General features: G+C 49.8%; 2 protein-coding genes across 4 annotated transcripts in view; one reads left to right on the forward strand and one right to left on the reverse strand.

The window, feature by feature from the left end:
* The first annotated feature begins 1196 nt into the window (after positions 1–1196).
* GTPBP2 (GTP binding protein 2) lies at positions 1197–9022 on the forward strand. The gene is made up of 12 exons (XM_061196150.1): positions 1197–1398; positions 3217–3243; positions 3530–3714; positions 4052–4160; positions 4362–4559; positions 4859–5033; positions 5192–5411; positions 5831–5966; positions 6086–6144; positions 6754–6925; positions 7379–7543; positions 7773–9022. The coding sequence occupies exons 1-12, from the start codon at positions 1213–1215 to the stop codon at positions 7947–7949; spliced, it is 1809 nt and encodes a 602-aa protein (XP_061052133.1). The 5' UTR covers positions 1197–1212; the 3' UTR covers positions 7950–9022.
* A 1608-nt stretch (positions 9023–10630) lies between these two features.
* The window catches only part of POLH (DNA polymerase eta), a 29857-nt gene continuing 24863 nt past the window's right edge, over positions 10631–15624 (reverse strand). For 2 of the 3 annotated variants that reach the window (XM_061195039.1, XM_061195038.1), the window contains exons 10-11: positions 14469–14638; positions 10631–12869 (exon numbers count right to left, since the gene is read on the reverse strand). In XM_061195039.1, the coding sequence (XP_061051022.1) occupies positions 11981–12869; positions 14469–14638 (1059 nt within the window). In that variant the 3' untranslated portion in view covers positions 10631–11980. The remainder of the gene's footprint in view (positions 12870–14468; positions 14639–15624) is intronic. The other variant, XM_061195040.1, reaches the window with a different exon arrangement.

Consider the following 15624-nt stretch of genomic DNA (forward strand, 5'->3'; position numbering starts at 1 on the left):
ACATACAATGGGTGAGTGGTGCATACGAGACAGCCGCGGGGCTGGGAATTGAACTCTGGCGTCCTGACTCCTAGGTCAGCAACACTAACTGCTTCTCCACTCTGCCTTTCTAGTGTCTCGTACACTGGTTTATGTCACTGAATGTGTTTACTCTTTGCTGACTGCAAGAGCCCTAAAGAGCAAGAGAGACGACAGCTTGGCAAGAAAGTCAGAAGTCAGCAATCCCCTGGGCCCTTGGCCAAGTTTCTATTCCAAGCAACTTCCCCCTCCCTCGCCGTGGTTGACGTAACCTGAGCCCCAGCCCCGCCCCAAGTAGGGGCCAGGCCCCGCCTACAGCCCTGGCGGTTTTAAAGCCAAACTCGGTTCTCCCGGATTGGTTCCGCTTCAAAACAAAGGGGAGGGGTAATACTCGCTGCGGGCCCTCGCTGCAAGGCTTGTTTATGGGCTCGGGCCTCGTGTCGGGGCCACCGCGGTATCTCGGGCTGCTAAAACCAGCCCGCGGAGGGTGCCAGCCTGGTAATAAACCAGTGACTACTGTGTAAAGGTGGCATAATCATCGTAAAATTAAAAGCCGTAATTAGACTAACCACCATCCGCCTCCGCCCTGGCATTGGTCCTGACTCACCCAAACGGCACCCCGGCCGTCGAGGGAGAAACTGAGGCACGGGCGGAGCCAGTAGGCTGGGGGGACAAGTCGCCCTGAGTTCTGCAGCTCTCCAATCCAAAACCCGTTGTCTGGGATCGCGGTAAGGGGCTAAACCCAGAAGCGCCTACAAAGTTTGATTCTGATATAAGCCCCCCGCCTCTGATGAGTGCGCCACCACCAGGCCCCAGGAAAAGACCCGCTCAGCGCTCGGAGACTGGGAACCAGACTACAGCTCCCTTAGGCCTTTGCGGGCAAAGGCGCGCTCCTTGCCTACGCCCCGAAGCCACCCGCGGCCCATTGCGCCGCGATGTCGCCTGGGAGTTGTAGGGCGGCGGCGAGCTCTTTCCAGGGAGCTCGCAGGCTTGAGGACTCTATATCCCTTGGTGCCCTGCGGCTGTTTCTGACGCGACCCGGTGGCCAGGGAGGGTGGGGGCGTGGCCTGCGCAGGGCCCCACCCAGCTCTCCTCTGGCTGGCTCGACTCGGCCGTGGCAGTAGGCGCGGCGGCGGCGGCGGCAGCGGCGGTGGGGGGGGGAGGGGCCGGGCGGGGGGCTGGCGGCAGCGGCGGATGGACTCGCGGGTATCGGAGCTGTTCGGCGGCTGCTGCCGGCCCGGAGGGGGCCCGGCCGTGGGCGGAACCCTCAAGGCTAGGGGCGCCGGCGGCAGCAGCAGCTGCGGTGGCCCGAAGGGGAAGAAGAAGAACGGAAGGAACAGAGGGAGCAAAGCCAACAACCCCCCGTACCTGCCCCCCGAGGTAAGCACCTGAGAAGTGGCGGGGTGAGAGGAAACCACTCCTTCCGGTCCCAGGACTCCAGGAAGGCGGGTCAGAGAGAATTAGTACCCCCTTCCGGTGTCAAGACCCCCAGGAGAGGAGAACCCTTCTTTCCGGTCCTAGGACCCTAGGGAGGAGGGACAGAGAGACTGGGCCTCCCCCTCCGGTGTTAGGACCCCAGGGAGGAAGAGTGGGGAGGGGGGATCACCCCATTCTGATCTAGGTAACTCCAGAAGTGGGGAAAGGGGATCCCACCTGCATCCCTTTGGGAAGAGCAGAGTAAAATGCCCCGGTCCCCTCCCTGCTGCAACAGGAGAAGGGAGACTGCATCCTGGGATGCGGAGTTAGAGTTTTCTGAACTTGTTCCACGGGGAGGAGGGGAGTACCCGGGAAAAGAGCAATATATTCCGTCCTTACACACACACTCACACACACACACGAGAACAGTCAGGCTTAGTCCTCCTGCCCTTTCCCTGTCCTATGAGGAAGTGGGGACAGCCTCCACCTTCCTGCTCCATCTGTTTCTAAGGCAGACAATAACTGCTACTTTGTTCCTCTTAGAAAAGGAGGACCCAGGGGAAGAGCCTCATCAAGTGGTTATAAAACTTTAGCATGTATGAGAACCACCTGGATTGCTGCTCCACCCCTAGAATTTCTGATTCAGTAGGTCAAAGGTGGCCCTGATAGTCTGCATTTCTTGTAAGTTCCCAGGTGATACGAATGCTGCTGGTCCTGGGACCACACTTTGATAACCATTAGCCTGGACCATTATCCTTGTACCACTTTTTGAAACCATCCTAATTCTTCATCTCCAGCAAAATGATAAAAAGGAAGGTCTTTACTGATGGGAAAAGATCTCCTTTATACTCCATGAGGTGGAGATCATGGGTGAAGACCTGTAAGAGCCTGGGAGTCAAAGGGCCTTGAAGGGATGGAATGATGACTGGAAGGGGAAAAGAAAAACAAAATGGTCAGGGAGGAGGAGTGCAGAAATGCAGGACAGGCAGAACAGGCAAATCTCATATCCTTTTATACCCGAGAGGGGCAGGCTCAGGCAACAGGATCCTTCTGTGTTGGGTCACCTGATATAGGGAAGAGGAGGAGATTGTGGGATGGACTCAAGATTTCACCTCAACTGAGGCATGAGAGTTAGGGGACAGGAGGGGAAAAGCCACAGTGAGTCTAGTTTGTGGCGTCTGTCTCCTTCATTATATTTTGAGTTTCTTCTCTTCGTCTCAACCCCAACTTTGGAGCCCTGCCTCTCTTTCACCTGGACTCCTTTCTTATCAGGCTTGTAGTGACCAGTGCTGAGCTCACCCTTTGGCCGTGCTCCAGAACCTCTTGCAACCTCTTATTCTTGATGTCATCAGCTGAGAGGGGCGGGCAGGAAGGAAATGGTGTCTCTCAGATGAGTGGCAAAGAATGGCCTCAGCAGCCTGGACACGGAGAAGACATAGACTTGTGGGGACAACAGTTTGAGGCCCTAGGAGGAAGGGAGGGGAAGAATCTTGCATCCAGGAAGAGTGTGCTGCCAGTGATCAAAAAAGGAGGGAATCCGGGTTCTGTTCCTGGCTTAGATGAGTGACTGACTGTGTTCTCAGAGGCCTTTCTTTCAGAGAGGTCACACTGGGACTGAGTATAGGGTTGGTCTGCCATGACCTTTGACAGACACCTGCCTAAGCAGGTGCAGCTGAGGCTTCCTGCTCTCTTAAGTTAGCTGCCTGGACCCCAGTGGGAATCAAGGGGAAGTAGGGGTTGGGTCTGGACAGTGTGTGGTAACTGCTCTCTGTTTCTTTTCAGGCTGAAGATGGAAACATCGAATATAAAGTGAGTCTTAGGTTGGGGAGGGTCAGGTTGTCCTTGCTGGCGTGGGATGATTTCTTTGAGATCCTTCTAACTTCATGATCTGTAGTAATTTAAAGATGTGGTTCAGGGTAAGGACTCTGTACCTCATTCTGTTGGAAGAGGATTCACTGTTAGAGGAGGTCAGGGATGAGGGTAGTTAAGAGGGAAGGGAAGGTCCTGGTCCTTTCGGCAGGACAGATGGGGAGCATGTGGGTTCAGGAGGAGCATCTCTGACTTTACCTTCTCGTGATACCTCACCTGCCCTAAGCTGAAGCTGGTGAATCCATCCCAGTATCGTTTTGAGCACCTGGTGACACAGATGAAGTGGCGGCTCCAGGAGGGCCGCGGTGAGGCTGTCTACCAGATTGGAGTAGAAGACAATGGGCTGCTGGTGGGGCTGGCTGAGGAGGAGATGCGGGCCTCCCTCAAGACCCTGCACCGGATGGCGGAGAAGTATGCTTCCCCTTCCCCTTGGTTCTCCTTTCCCTAAATCTGGACCCACGCATGCCCAGTCACCTAGGGCCTGCCTCCTCTTGACAGAGGGCTGAAGTGGGGAGGCTTAGGTTTCTGGGATCCTCTGCATTGGATCCAGGCTTTTTTGCTCCTTTACTTAAGGTTTGTTTGTATAAAGGGAGCTGTGGATGTGGGATAGACTGGAGGGGGGGTAGGAAGTGAAGAAAGGTGTTGGGAGCTCTGTGGGAGGTATGAGAAGGCCATTGGTCCAGAGCAGGGATGGAAGGGGGCAGGGGAGTACAGGTGAGATGTGGCAGCTGTGGCCTTGCCGTGGCAGGGTCGGGGCAGACATCACTGTTCTCCGGGAGCGAGAAGTGGACTATGATAGTGACATGCCCCGGAAGATCACCGAGGTGCTGGTGCGAAAGGTCCCTGACAACCAACAGGTGGGTCCACACCCTTCCCTGCCTCTCACGCCCATGCTCCCTGGGAGGACCCCGTGGTGGCAGACTCTCCCCTGGCCTGGGACCCTGGGGGGGGGTCCAGTTCATCGTTTGGTCCGCAGAGAGTGCCACTGCCTTTGACCTTAACTCTCAGTGGAGAGAGGTGAAAGGTTGGAGCCCTGACCTCTGACAATTCATCCACAGTTCCTGGACCTCCGTGTGGCTGTCCTGGGGAATGTGGACTCAGGGAAGTCGACTCTGCTTGGAGTCCTGACCCAAGGAGAGCTGGACAATGGGCGGGGCCGGGCTCGGCTGAACCTTTTCCGCCACCTGCATGAGATTCAGTCCGGCCGAACCTCCAGCATCAGCTTCGAGATCCTGGGCTTTAACAGCAAGGGAGAGGTGCATGCAATCAACGGGACCCAGTGGGACCAGACTCTAAGGATGGGATGGTAGTGGTGAAGGACGGAGTCTGAGGTCAGAGTGTGGAGACTTTCTGGAATAGTGTAGACGAAGGCCCTGAGGGCACTGAACCAGCTCTGACCTCCTTAGAAAACAAATGGGGAATCAACTGAACTAAATCTGAAATGGGGCTCAGGGTTAAGAGGCAGGGTCACCCAGGGACTGGTTTAGGTCCTGGCAACTCTTGAAGGGTTGGGGAGGCTGGCAGGGGGCACTGAGAGCCCTGGGCTCTGGGCCAGGTGGTGAATTACAGTGACTCACGGACGGCAGAAGAGATCTGTGAGAGCAGCTCCAAGATGATCACCTTCATCGACCTGGCAGGCCACCACAAGTACCTGCACACCACCATCTTCGGCCTCACCTCCTACTGCCCTGACTGTGCCCTGCTCCTCGTCAGTGCTAACACTGGGATTGGTACGAGGCATCGGGGCAGGGATGGGGCTGGAGGGGGGTGTGACTCTCCTACCCTGGGCCTCCTTAAATCTGGGAGCCAGACCAACTCCCCTCTTGCTCTCTCCTCCTTCCCTCATTCTAACTCTTCTTCTTGCTGCCTGCCTGCCTTCTCTGAGCAGCTGGCACCACAAGGGAACATCTGGGGCTGGCACTGGCCCTGAAAGTGCCCTTCTTCGTCGTGGTCAGCAAGGTGGACCTGTGTGCCAAGACCACAGTGGAGAGGACGGTACGCCAGCTAGAGCGGGTCCTCAAGCAGCCTGGCTGCCACAAGGTCCCCATGCTGGTCACCTCTGAGGACGATGCCGTCACTGCTGCCCAGCAGTTTGCCCAGTCCCCCAAGTAAGCCTTTCTCACTCCAGAGCCCTAATCCACAGGGATGGCTCCGCAGGGCCCCGGAACATGGGGTACCCCTCCCCCTAGGACCAGACCAGTTCTGTGGTTTTTCAGGTTGGGATTGTAGGAGGGCGTCTTTGCTGAAGGCTGGACCCTTCCCCCAAGCCAGCTTTGCTGACTGCTGGGACCCTGGAGACGAAGTGCTGTGCCAGGCATTTCCGTCTCCCTGGGCTCTGGGATGGGGCTCACGTGCCACACTCCATGGCTCACAGAGAGAGGGCCCCAAGCTCCTGAGAACCTTAGCAGACAACAGAGAGGAGCCCCTCGCCCCTCCAAGAGAAGCTCACCTTTCCATGTATAGGGCTCCAGCCTCTGCTTCCTGTTGGAACTTTCCTCATCTGCCCATTCCGTGCCTCCCTCTACAGTGTCACCCCCATCTTCACACTGTCCAGCGTGTCTGGAGAGAGTCTGGACCTGCTCAAAGTCTTTCTGAATATTCTGCCGCCACTCACCAACAGCAAAGAGCAGGAGGAACTCATGCAGCAGCTGACGGAGTTCCAGGTAACTGGCCATCTGAACGGGCAGTGAGCTGGGGATCTGGGAGGGACCAATACCAAGCCCCGAGTCTGTTTAGAGATTTTGGACCTGCCAGCCCTTGATAGAATCTTCTTTGGCTTCAGGTGGATGAAATCTACACAGTACCAGAGGTGGGGACAGTTGTTGGAGGGACACTTTCCAGGTGAATTGCCTTTCTTGCTACCCACCCTACTCAGCCCTCACATACCCAAACTCTGGAAGACATCATAGCCCAAAGGAGACCCTGGAGTTGAACAGAGCCCATCTAAAGGATGTGCTTGTTTGTAAATTAGGCTTTCACCATCAGAGGAGCTAGAGAAAGCTTGTGTATTGGCTTATAAGGGAAGAAACAGTATTGCTGCTTATTAGGACTCTCCAGGCCCCTGGGGGAGAAGTGTGGGTCTTGGCCCCAGGAAGAAAACTAGAGTGCATCAACTGACTTCATCTCCAACTAGGGAAATGAGAGGTCCCTTAAGACTCTTTCCAAAGCAGAGGATGAAACCCAAGGGGATAATTGCTCTTTCAGGGATCAAGTGCTCAGTGTCAAATCAACAGGTACCTGTCTGCCAGCATCACTGCGAGCCTTTCCTGGTGTTAGCCTTCAGTCTGAATTCTGGACTGGGGCAAGGCAGTCATCTCCCCTACCTTCCAGTCAGAATTTAGTGTCTCTTTCTCCCACCCGAGGGACTCAATCTTAGAGGGGAAGGACCTAGTAGAGAAGCAGTTAGGGGGGCTTAGGCTGACGCTGTGCCACCTGCCCTGTGGGCTGCAGTGGGATTTGCCGTGAGGGGGACCAGCTGGTGGTGGGCCCCACGGACGATGGCTGCTTCCTGGAGCTGAGAGTATGCAGCATCCAACGCAACCGCTCTGCCTGTCGTGTGCTGCGAGCTGGTCAGGCCGCTACGCTGGCCCTCGGGGACTTTGACCGAGCACTCCTTCGCAAGGTGAGGTGGGAGGGTGGGTTGGAGAGAGAACACAAAGAGGAATGCCTGGGAGGCTGGCTCCTTGAATGAGAAGCATCTGTCTAAGGTGCTTCAGGGGAACTTGAAGAGAACCTAGTCTCTAACCCAAGAAGCTGGTTACACAGACTGTCCGTGTATGAAAAAGGCTTAGGGTACTCATACAGCGCAGATCACTAAATGTGAATTACTGTGGTGCAACACGAATGTCCAGGACTCTGAAAGTACTAAGCATTAGAAGGGTTAGAGGACATGAAAGGTGGGTAAGGAAGGGTTCCCTCAAAAAGAAGAGTTTTCAGTATTGTCTTCTGAGGTCTTTGTGTTGGAAGTCCTGGAGGAGGAGGAAGTTGAGGAGCTGTAAAGGGTGTGAGGGTGGCCGGGGAGGAGAGGCTAATTTGAAGTCTGCCCTTCCTGGGTCTGGGGGCTGTGCCTCCCCAGGGCATGGTGATGGTGAGCCCAGAGATGAATCCCACCATCTGCTCAGTGTTCGAGGCAGAGATAGTCCTGCTGTTCCACGCCACCACCTTCCGGCGAGGCTTCCAGGTGACAGTACATGTGGGCAACGTACGTCAGACAGCAGTGGTGGAAAAGATCCATGCCAAGGTGAGCGGGACCCAGCCATGCCCCTGTTTTCCCAGGGAAAAGTCAGAATTTTGCTTCCAGAAAGGAGGAAAGCCCGTCCCCAGATTTGTAGAGAGCTCCCTTATCCCACAAAGGGGACAAAGCCCCACTTGGGGTGGGCAGACACCTGCTAGGCCCCCGAGGGTGGAGAGCCAAGGCTGGTAGAGACAGGAGGTGCTTTCCAGGGCCAGTGACCATTTATCTGCTGCAGGACAAGCTGCGGACAGGGGAGAAGGCAGTGGTACGTTTCCGCTTCCTGAAACACCCAGAGTACCTGAAGGTGGGCGCCAAGCTGCTGTTCCGGGAGGGTGTCACCAAGGGCATCGGCCATGTCACTGATGTGCAAGCCATTGCAGCGGGAGAGGCCCAGGCCAACATGGGCTTCTGAACTCCTCCAGGCAGGCACAGCTCTACTGCTGTCCCTACAGTACATAAGGTGACTTCCGGCCATGCTGCCCCCTGTTGGCGGCTCTGCGTGTTAGTAGGCTAGGGAGTGAGGGGTACTCTCTGCTGCTTGCTCCCTGCCACCTTTTCTGGAGAGACGCCAAGCTTGGTGTGACCAGTGAGGGGCAGTCCTGAGGGAGAGGACAGGAGAATTCAGGGCAGTGCTCAGCAGCTGTGTGTCCGCCTGGTTGGCTCATCAAGCTTGGCATCCCTACGGCCTGTCTACTGGAGGGAGCTGATCACCGCCACATTGGCCCAACTGTCAGGACTGGGCATGATTCGCCGGTGTGGTCCCTGCACGTCAGGAATTGTCACAACAACTGGGGGTGGTCCTCGAAAGCACTCCTTCTTCTATACCTCTTCTCAAGGCCATGTAAGTTGCCCATCTCTACTTGACTGTGGACAAAAGACATCTGCTCCTGGCCATCTGGTGGCCCAGGGTCTGAAGAAATGGCACAGGGACAGTGAATGGCAGTGCTCCTGCCCTGTGCTGAGATATGAGGTCTGCTCTTCAGCTTTGTCTCCCTTCCCTTCTTCACTCAAGGGCCATGTCCCCAGTTCCTCCTCTCAAAGGCCCCACAGGTGCTATTTGTTGTGCTGGCCCAGGTGTGGGGCCGCCAAGCTAAGACTTGGCGTACCGAAGGTCAGCTGCATGTCAATCAGTCTTGTCCCCTCCTCTGCAGTGATCTGTTAGTTTTAATGCTGGATCAAACAGGATGTTTTGCCACAGTCCCCAGACTGGTGGCTGGGGACCTGACTCACAGCTCCCCATCCTGCCCCCATGTAAGTCCTCTCGTTTTAGTAATTTGTAGTGATCATCCCTTTCCCTCTGTTGCAGGGAACCTGGAGGAAAGGGAAAGATGTTGCCATACTTCCTATTCTTTAGAGCATGGATTCCCTCTTTCCCTTTGTTAGTGTCCTGGGTTCCCATGGACTCAGGGATTTGGTTGAGGTTTCTCTGCATATATATATACATATATATATATATTTAAATACACATATATATATTGTACAGAATAAAAATGTTTTATTGAACACACTGTGCTTATGCTTAAGACCCAGGCGCATCTTCCAGAGCTGGATTCCTCTCCAGGATCAGAGACGAGTGAAACCCTTACACTGCTGAGCCCTGAATGGGGGAAGAACCCATTTGGTATCTCATTCACCCTGCTTCCTTTCCTCTCCCCCACTTGCGATCAGTATTCCAGTGCTGTGACTCAAGTATTCTGGCCTGTTTTGCATAGTTCTTTGAGTGAGCAGAATAGAAAGTGAAACTGCCACCTTTTCAGCTAAGATAGGTATCCACCCTGTACTTGAGGAGTTGGCCACTTGCTAATGGTCACAGGGGTAAGGAGGCTGATGACTATGCCCTGTCAGAGATTTGGAGATAAGCGTGCCAGCTACTTAATGACGAGTAGAACTTAGAGACATGGCAATCTGGTCCTCACGCTTTTCCTAGCAATGCAAAGTAGCCTGAAGTGAAGTTTATATAGTCTAAACTGGCTTTTTGGAGCCGAAAGCCAGCTGGCGAAACCTTTGTCCCTTCTTCCTGTTTGTGTTCAGAGTACCTGACTAGCACATTTTATGGGTGAAGAAATATGGCCCAAGGTTAAAGTCAACTGTAAAAAGCAGGGACTACAGGGACTTCCCTGGCAGCCAGTGGTTAAGACTCCACGCTTCCACTGCAGGGGGCGAGGGTTTGATCCTGGTAGGGGAACTAAGATCCCGCATGCTGTGCAGTGTGGCCAAAAAAAAAAAAAGCAGGGACTACATTTTCAGTACTAATCCTTGCAAAAGAAATTTAATGATAAATGTGGGCCATGGTCCTACGAGTATTCTGCCTCCAGGGTATTAAAGTGATAGCCTCCCTACCATTCAGGCTCAGCTGCTTTTTATATATCACTGGTTTAACTTGCTACTAAGAAGCCTGTGGTTGAAGAACTTCCTCTTGGTGTTGGGAACTAAGAACCATTTACTTCTGTACAGTTGCTGATAAACCGCTATGAGGGAAGGTTATAGTCAGCAAAAAGGTACTATAGCCTTCTCCCAACACTGACCTTTGCATGTCTGTCTGCTGCCCCCTCCACAGGCTCATTGCCAGTATGCTGGGGCAGGGCTGGCATTCCCAAGAAAACAAGGTGTGCTGCTTGTATTGTCTTTATTGGTTATTCACTAGTGCTCCCCCTACCTCCCCCCACTACCTGTCTTGGCCTCTAGAAGGTCAATGAAACCAGAGTTTCTACCACATTACTTTTCTATTTGACTCCTTCCAGTCAACTGAAGTGTTAAAAATTTGTTCAACTTGATCTGTACAGCACCCAGAGGAGATTTTTTTTTTTTAAACTTCTCCCTAGATTAGGAAAGGAAGTTTTGGAAAATGATACCGAGACATCTCCACAAACTAATGAGGCACTTTGCTACATTAATGCAACATTGAGGAGTATAAAAAGGTGTATAAGTAGTATGTACATTTTTATTGTTACAGTTCTGGTAATGTTAAAATTTTCAGTATATACGTTTCATCCAGTGAATATCAAGCACCTGTTGTGTGCAAGGCACTGTGAAGAATTCTTGCCTTTAAGAAATCTACAAATCTAGTAGGGAAAGAGCCATGTATACAGTAAGCACTATCTTTTATTAGATATTTAACTGCCACAAAGTGGAAGGTCTTTCTGGAGGAAGAAATAATTTGCTAGACACAGTGGTTTTCAAATGTTCCCCCTTCAAATTACAGACCCCCAATTTATAAATAAGCTAAAATAAGCCTAAAAGTACTGGTCTGAGTACATGTATGGGAAGGGGGACTATGTGTACCGTTCTCCCTACCCTCTTATCTCCCCCCCACCACCACTCAGTTCATCTTTGATTGGGTTCTCTGTGTAATCATCAAAAACATTTCCCATATCAGAAAAGCCAAAACTGACTTTCCACACATAAGAATGGAGATTAAGAATACAGTACTATAAACATGGACTAGTGCAAAAAGCTACAATAATTCATTTAAAACCCTAAGCTAAAGATTCACACTTCAGTAGGGAAGAGATGAACATGCCAGTGACCCTGAAGGCCCAAGCATTTACCTCTTACGTTTGTATTTAGGGTTTAAGGAAATGACATTGCCCTCTACAAACCTGGTGGGCTGTTATTATCTTCTAGATGGTATTTCTCAAATTTGTTAATATACAAATTCATTAGGGGTGGGGGTAAGGCTGAGACTATTTCTAACAAGTTCTCTGGTGGCAGAGCTGCTGCCCCTCAAAATCACACTTGGAGTAACAAGGTCCTAGAGATGATCTAGTTCTGATCATGACTTAGCCAATCTAAACAGAGTTCCTGAGCTAGTCTAGTAACAGTCTCATTGCAAGAGGTAGAAGGGCCAATGGCTAAAATTGTGGCTATGATAGGGTTTACTTGAATGAAATTCAGTATTTATTGAGTAGCTTCTATGTACACAGTCCTGCCCTAAATTAGTTACCACTTTAGGGTTTCAGGTCTTCACCTCACATAAAAAAATTTTTTTAAACTTTTTTTCACTCAGTTCCTTTTACGTGCCAACGTTAAGCTACATACTTTAAGTACATTTTTCTCAATCTTCAATAATCTAAGGCATTATCTCAGTTTTACACATGACGAAAGTGACTTGCTCAAGGCCGTATTCCAAGAGGCAAAGCCAGGTTTGGAACCAGATCTCTTAACGTTCCAAGGCCCAGGCATTTTAAACTGTATGACGCTGCTTCCCTAAAGACTAACAATTAAAAACTCAATACAGTTGTATCTCTGGAAGATGAGTTTTTACATCCCTGCCAACAATAGAATTAGAATCCCTGAGATGGGAGCCTTAACTCAGCATCTAACCGGATTATTTTCCTTATTAAAATTTTTATAAAGTGATAAATTTCCTTGAGAAGTGAACATATTTCCATCTCCCAGTTACAAATAAAATATTAAAACCCTGCAGCAAGCCTGAGGGCAGCACTAGTGTGTTAATGGCTTAAAAAATGATTCCAATGTCTGCATGCCCTCAGGCCTAGGGCGTTTATTATTGGAAGCCAAAGGGCTCTTGGGATTTCTTTTGCCTTGAGGAGAACTGGCAGGAACAACCTGGGGGTTTGAGGAGTGGGGCTGCAAAAAGGATTTCTGCAAGTCCAATGCAAAATGATAGTCTGTATGTTCTGGCATCTCCCATACAGGTACCAGAGAGCCACACTTCTCACAGGGCACTTGGTCCTCAGCAGCCAGAAGACTGGAGGTAGTAGTTGCCTTCTGAGCCACCTCCAGAGCAGACTTGGAAGTTAAAGAAGTAAGGCTGCTTAGGCTGTTCTGGGCCAAATCCATCTCTGCAGGAGTTGCTTTGAAGGATCCTAGCTTCAACACCTTTTCACAGACAGGGGCACAATCTGGACACTCTGCTGGAAAACAATTTGGTAACTCTTTAGGACTGGACTGTGGTTTTTGTGGAGGGAAGAAAACATTAGTAAGCTGTTTCTGCTTTAGAAGCAGACTTTTCTGTTTAAAGAAGGGCTCAGTTCCTGAAGTACGACTGGTTTGGAAAGGTAATGAGGGCTTGGAGGGTGAATTGCTTATGGGGGCCTGCGTAGTGGCAGTAAGAGAAGAAAGTGAAGCTTCTTTGACTTTCTGCTTTTCTGCAGCTTTCTGGAAGAACGATTCCAGAGAAGTGGTTGCTTTCTTAGTGGTTGTCACCGCTGGGCCATTTTCCTGGGTCTTAGCTTCTGAACTGGTAATTGGCACCTTTGACGGAGAACTTGGGTCACTGCTCAAGAAGATGGTGATGTCTGTGCCAGGTGAAGGGGCAGAGGCAGAGAATTTGGTAGCACAGAGGAAAACCATTGTAAGGGGAGGGGACCTGAATAGAAAGTAAAAGAATAAGATTAGCACCAGGTCACACGTTCAGTTTGTAAATGATTGGGATTCTGGTTCTGCCACAAAAGGAAACTTACTGCAGTGGTTCTCAAACTTTAGGGCATATTGGATTAATAGATTCAGTAGACCTGGGATGGGCAGAGAATTTGCCATTCTAACAAGTTCTCAGGTGATGCTGACGTTGCTGGTCTAGGACCACACCTTGAGAACCACTGACCTTGGTGAACACCTACCAAGTCAGACGTGTAAGTTGGATCCCCTGACAGCTGGGTTTATTGTTTTCATAAGATACTGCTGCAGAGCTGCTGAAATTCAGGGTTGAGGCAAGAAACTATTCAAGGCAATAAAAAAGCTTTAGAATATTTAGACTGGAAAGACTTTTGAAAAAATCCTCTTATGCACTCTTCTGTTTTTAAACAGAACCGGAACTCTGACAGACTTTCAACTCTGGAATTTCTAGAGAATGAAATTTCAAAACTGCTTTGGTTATCTGGTCTCAGAAATATTTCAAGAAATTCCTGTCGTAAAGTTCCTCATTATGTCTAATTACCCAAATAAATTTTCACATGAGTTGAATTTTGGAAGATAAAATGTGCTTTTATATACAGATTAGTCCCTTGATGAGGTAAATTTAAAAATTATCATGACAGTATCTCACTATTCTCCTCTTTCATGCTCTGGGACAGTCTTATAATCAGACAACGTTATGCTTCCCTGTCAATATTTCACACTCTTGGTGAGTAGTATTTGTTTTAGTCTGCCAATTTACAAGGTTTAATGTGAACATAGTATCACAATTATCATTTGGTTCAGTAAAACCATTCAGTATTTGAAAATAAATATACCAGGAAGTAAAAGTAAATTATTCTAAGTAAAGAACAAAGACTCTAACTTTAGAGACCCATACATGTAGTACCCATATATTCAGATATGCAGTAACTTAGGTGCCTAACTAAACTTTTCTTTTTATAATCTCCAATGTAGATCTATAAATAAACAACCAATTTATCTTCCTCACATAATTATATTTACATTGTGAATCTAGAATAACTTTTTTCAATTTAAGAGGCTATGTTAAATAAATAATTATGGGATTCCAATACTGAAAATCATTAATATCTGGACAGTAAATGAATACACTCCAGTGTATACTTGGTTATCTTTAATGGCCAGCTGAAGTGAAGTTTATTATTATGACATTTGGTATTACACCAGTGGAGCTTGTAACTGAGTTGGGATGTGAGATAGAGATTACTGGTGAATAGGTCACTTTCATTATCAAGGAAGATGATTTTAAGATAGAACCATCAGGCAGTTGAGAGAAAAGTTCCCTGAAACTTGAGTTCTGTACTCCTAAGTACAATTGGTCATTCCCCTGACTACAGCAAATTGATATAGGCTGGGATAGTATTGGTTCACTCTGCCTCTCAAACCAAATGTAGGCAAAGAGGCTGCAGCTGAGCTGCCTTGTTTCTGGTGCTGCTTCTGTGTCCTACCCCAGCTGGAATGCTTATATACCCACTAATTTTAAATAAAGACAGGGTTTAAATCTCAAAAGAAGATGAGTTAGAAGGAAACTCACCATTCAGTTTGGGTTACTGAAGTGTTACAGTTCCTGATGACAGCAAATGCATCATGGCTCATCTTGTGAGCATCATAGCGAGTAAGGGCACAGCAGCGGCGCAGGCTGCTGAGACGTTTGTCTCCTTGTACGCGAATGCTCACAGCCAACTGAGTGGCCACCCTGTCATTCTGTGGGTGTAAATGGATTGAGAGAGAACTGAAGTTACCTTGAGCATGTGGATTCTATATAGTGAACTCTGTGAAAGGAAAAAACCAGGGTGACAGAATGGTTTGCGAATAGGTTTAATTTTTTAAAATTTTGTGCTGTTTCTGAGTATAAATAATAGGAGAAGACATAATTTAGATGATGGAATATTAGAATATCTAGGATATTTTTACAGGTAATGGGAACAGGACAGAATAAATGAAAATGGATTCTCCTGAATGTTTTGTTTTGTTTTTTGTTTTTTTTGGTGGTGTCCGTGCAGGAAGATTATACTAAATACTTGTAATACTATATTCTAGTTTGTGACTGAAGGAGGGTTCATGTAAGTCATTGAAAGGGTGTCAGGATTGAGTAGTGGATCTATTCTTTAATCTGCTCTGATGCTCTTATGCTTAAGAAGAGCAGAAGTGGACTTACCTGGTGGCACAAGTGGTTAAGAATCCGCCTGCCAACGCAGGGGACACGGATTCGATCCCTGGTCCGGGAAGATTCCACATGCCGCAGAGCAACTAAGCCCATGTGCCACAACTACGGAGCCTGCGCTCTAGAGCCCGCGAGCCACAACTACTGAGCCCGTGTTCCACAACTACTGAAGCCTGTGCACCTAGAGCCCGTGCTCCTCAACAAGAGAAGCCACCGCAATGAGAAGCCCACACACTGCTATGAAGAGTAGCCCCTGCTCGGGCTTCCCTGGTGGCGCAGTGGTTGAGAGTCTGCCTGCCAATGCAGGGAACACGGGTTCGAGCCCTGGTCTGGGAAGAGCCCACATGCCGCGGAGCAACTGGGCCCATGAGCCACAGCTACTGAGCCTGCGCGTCTGGAGCCTGTGCTCCGCAGCAAGAGAGGCCGCGATAGAGAGAGGCCCGCGCACCGCAATGAAGAGTGGCCCCCGCTTGCCACAACTAGAGAAAGCCCTCGCACAGAAACGAAGACCCAACACAGCTAAAAA

The sequence above is a fragment of the Eubalaena glacialis genome, chromosome 7 (assembly GCF_028564815.1).
Source record: "Eubalaena glacialis isolate mEubGla1 chromosome 7, mEubGla1.1.hap2.+ XY, whole genome shotgun sequence".
NCBI lineage: Eukaryota > Metazoa > Chordata > Mammalia > Artiodactyla > Balaenidae > Eubalaena > Eubalaena glacialis.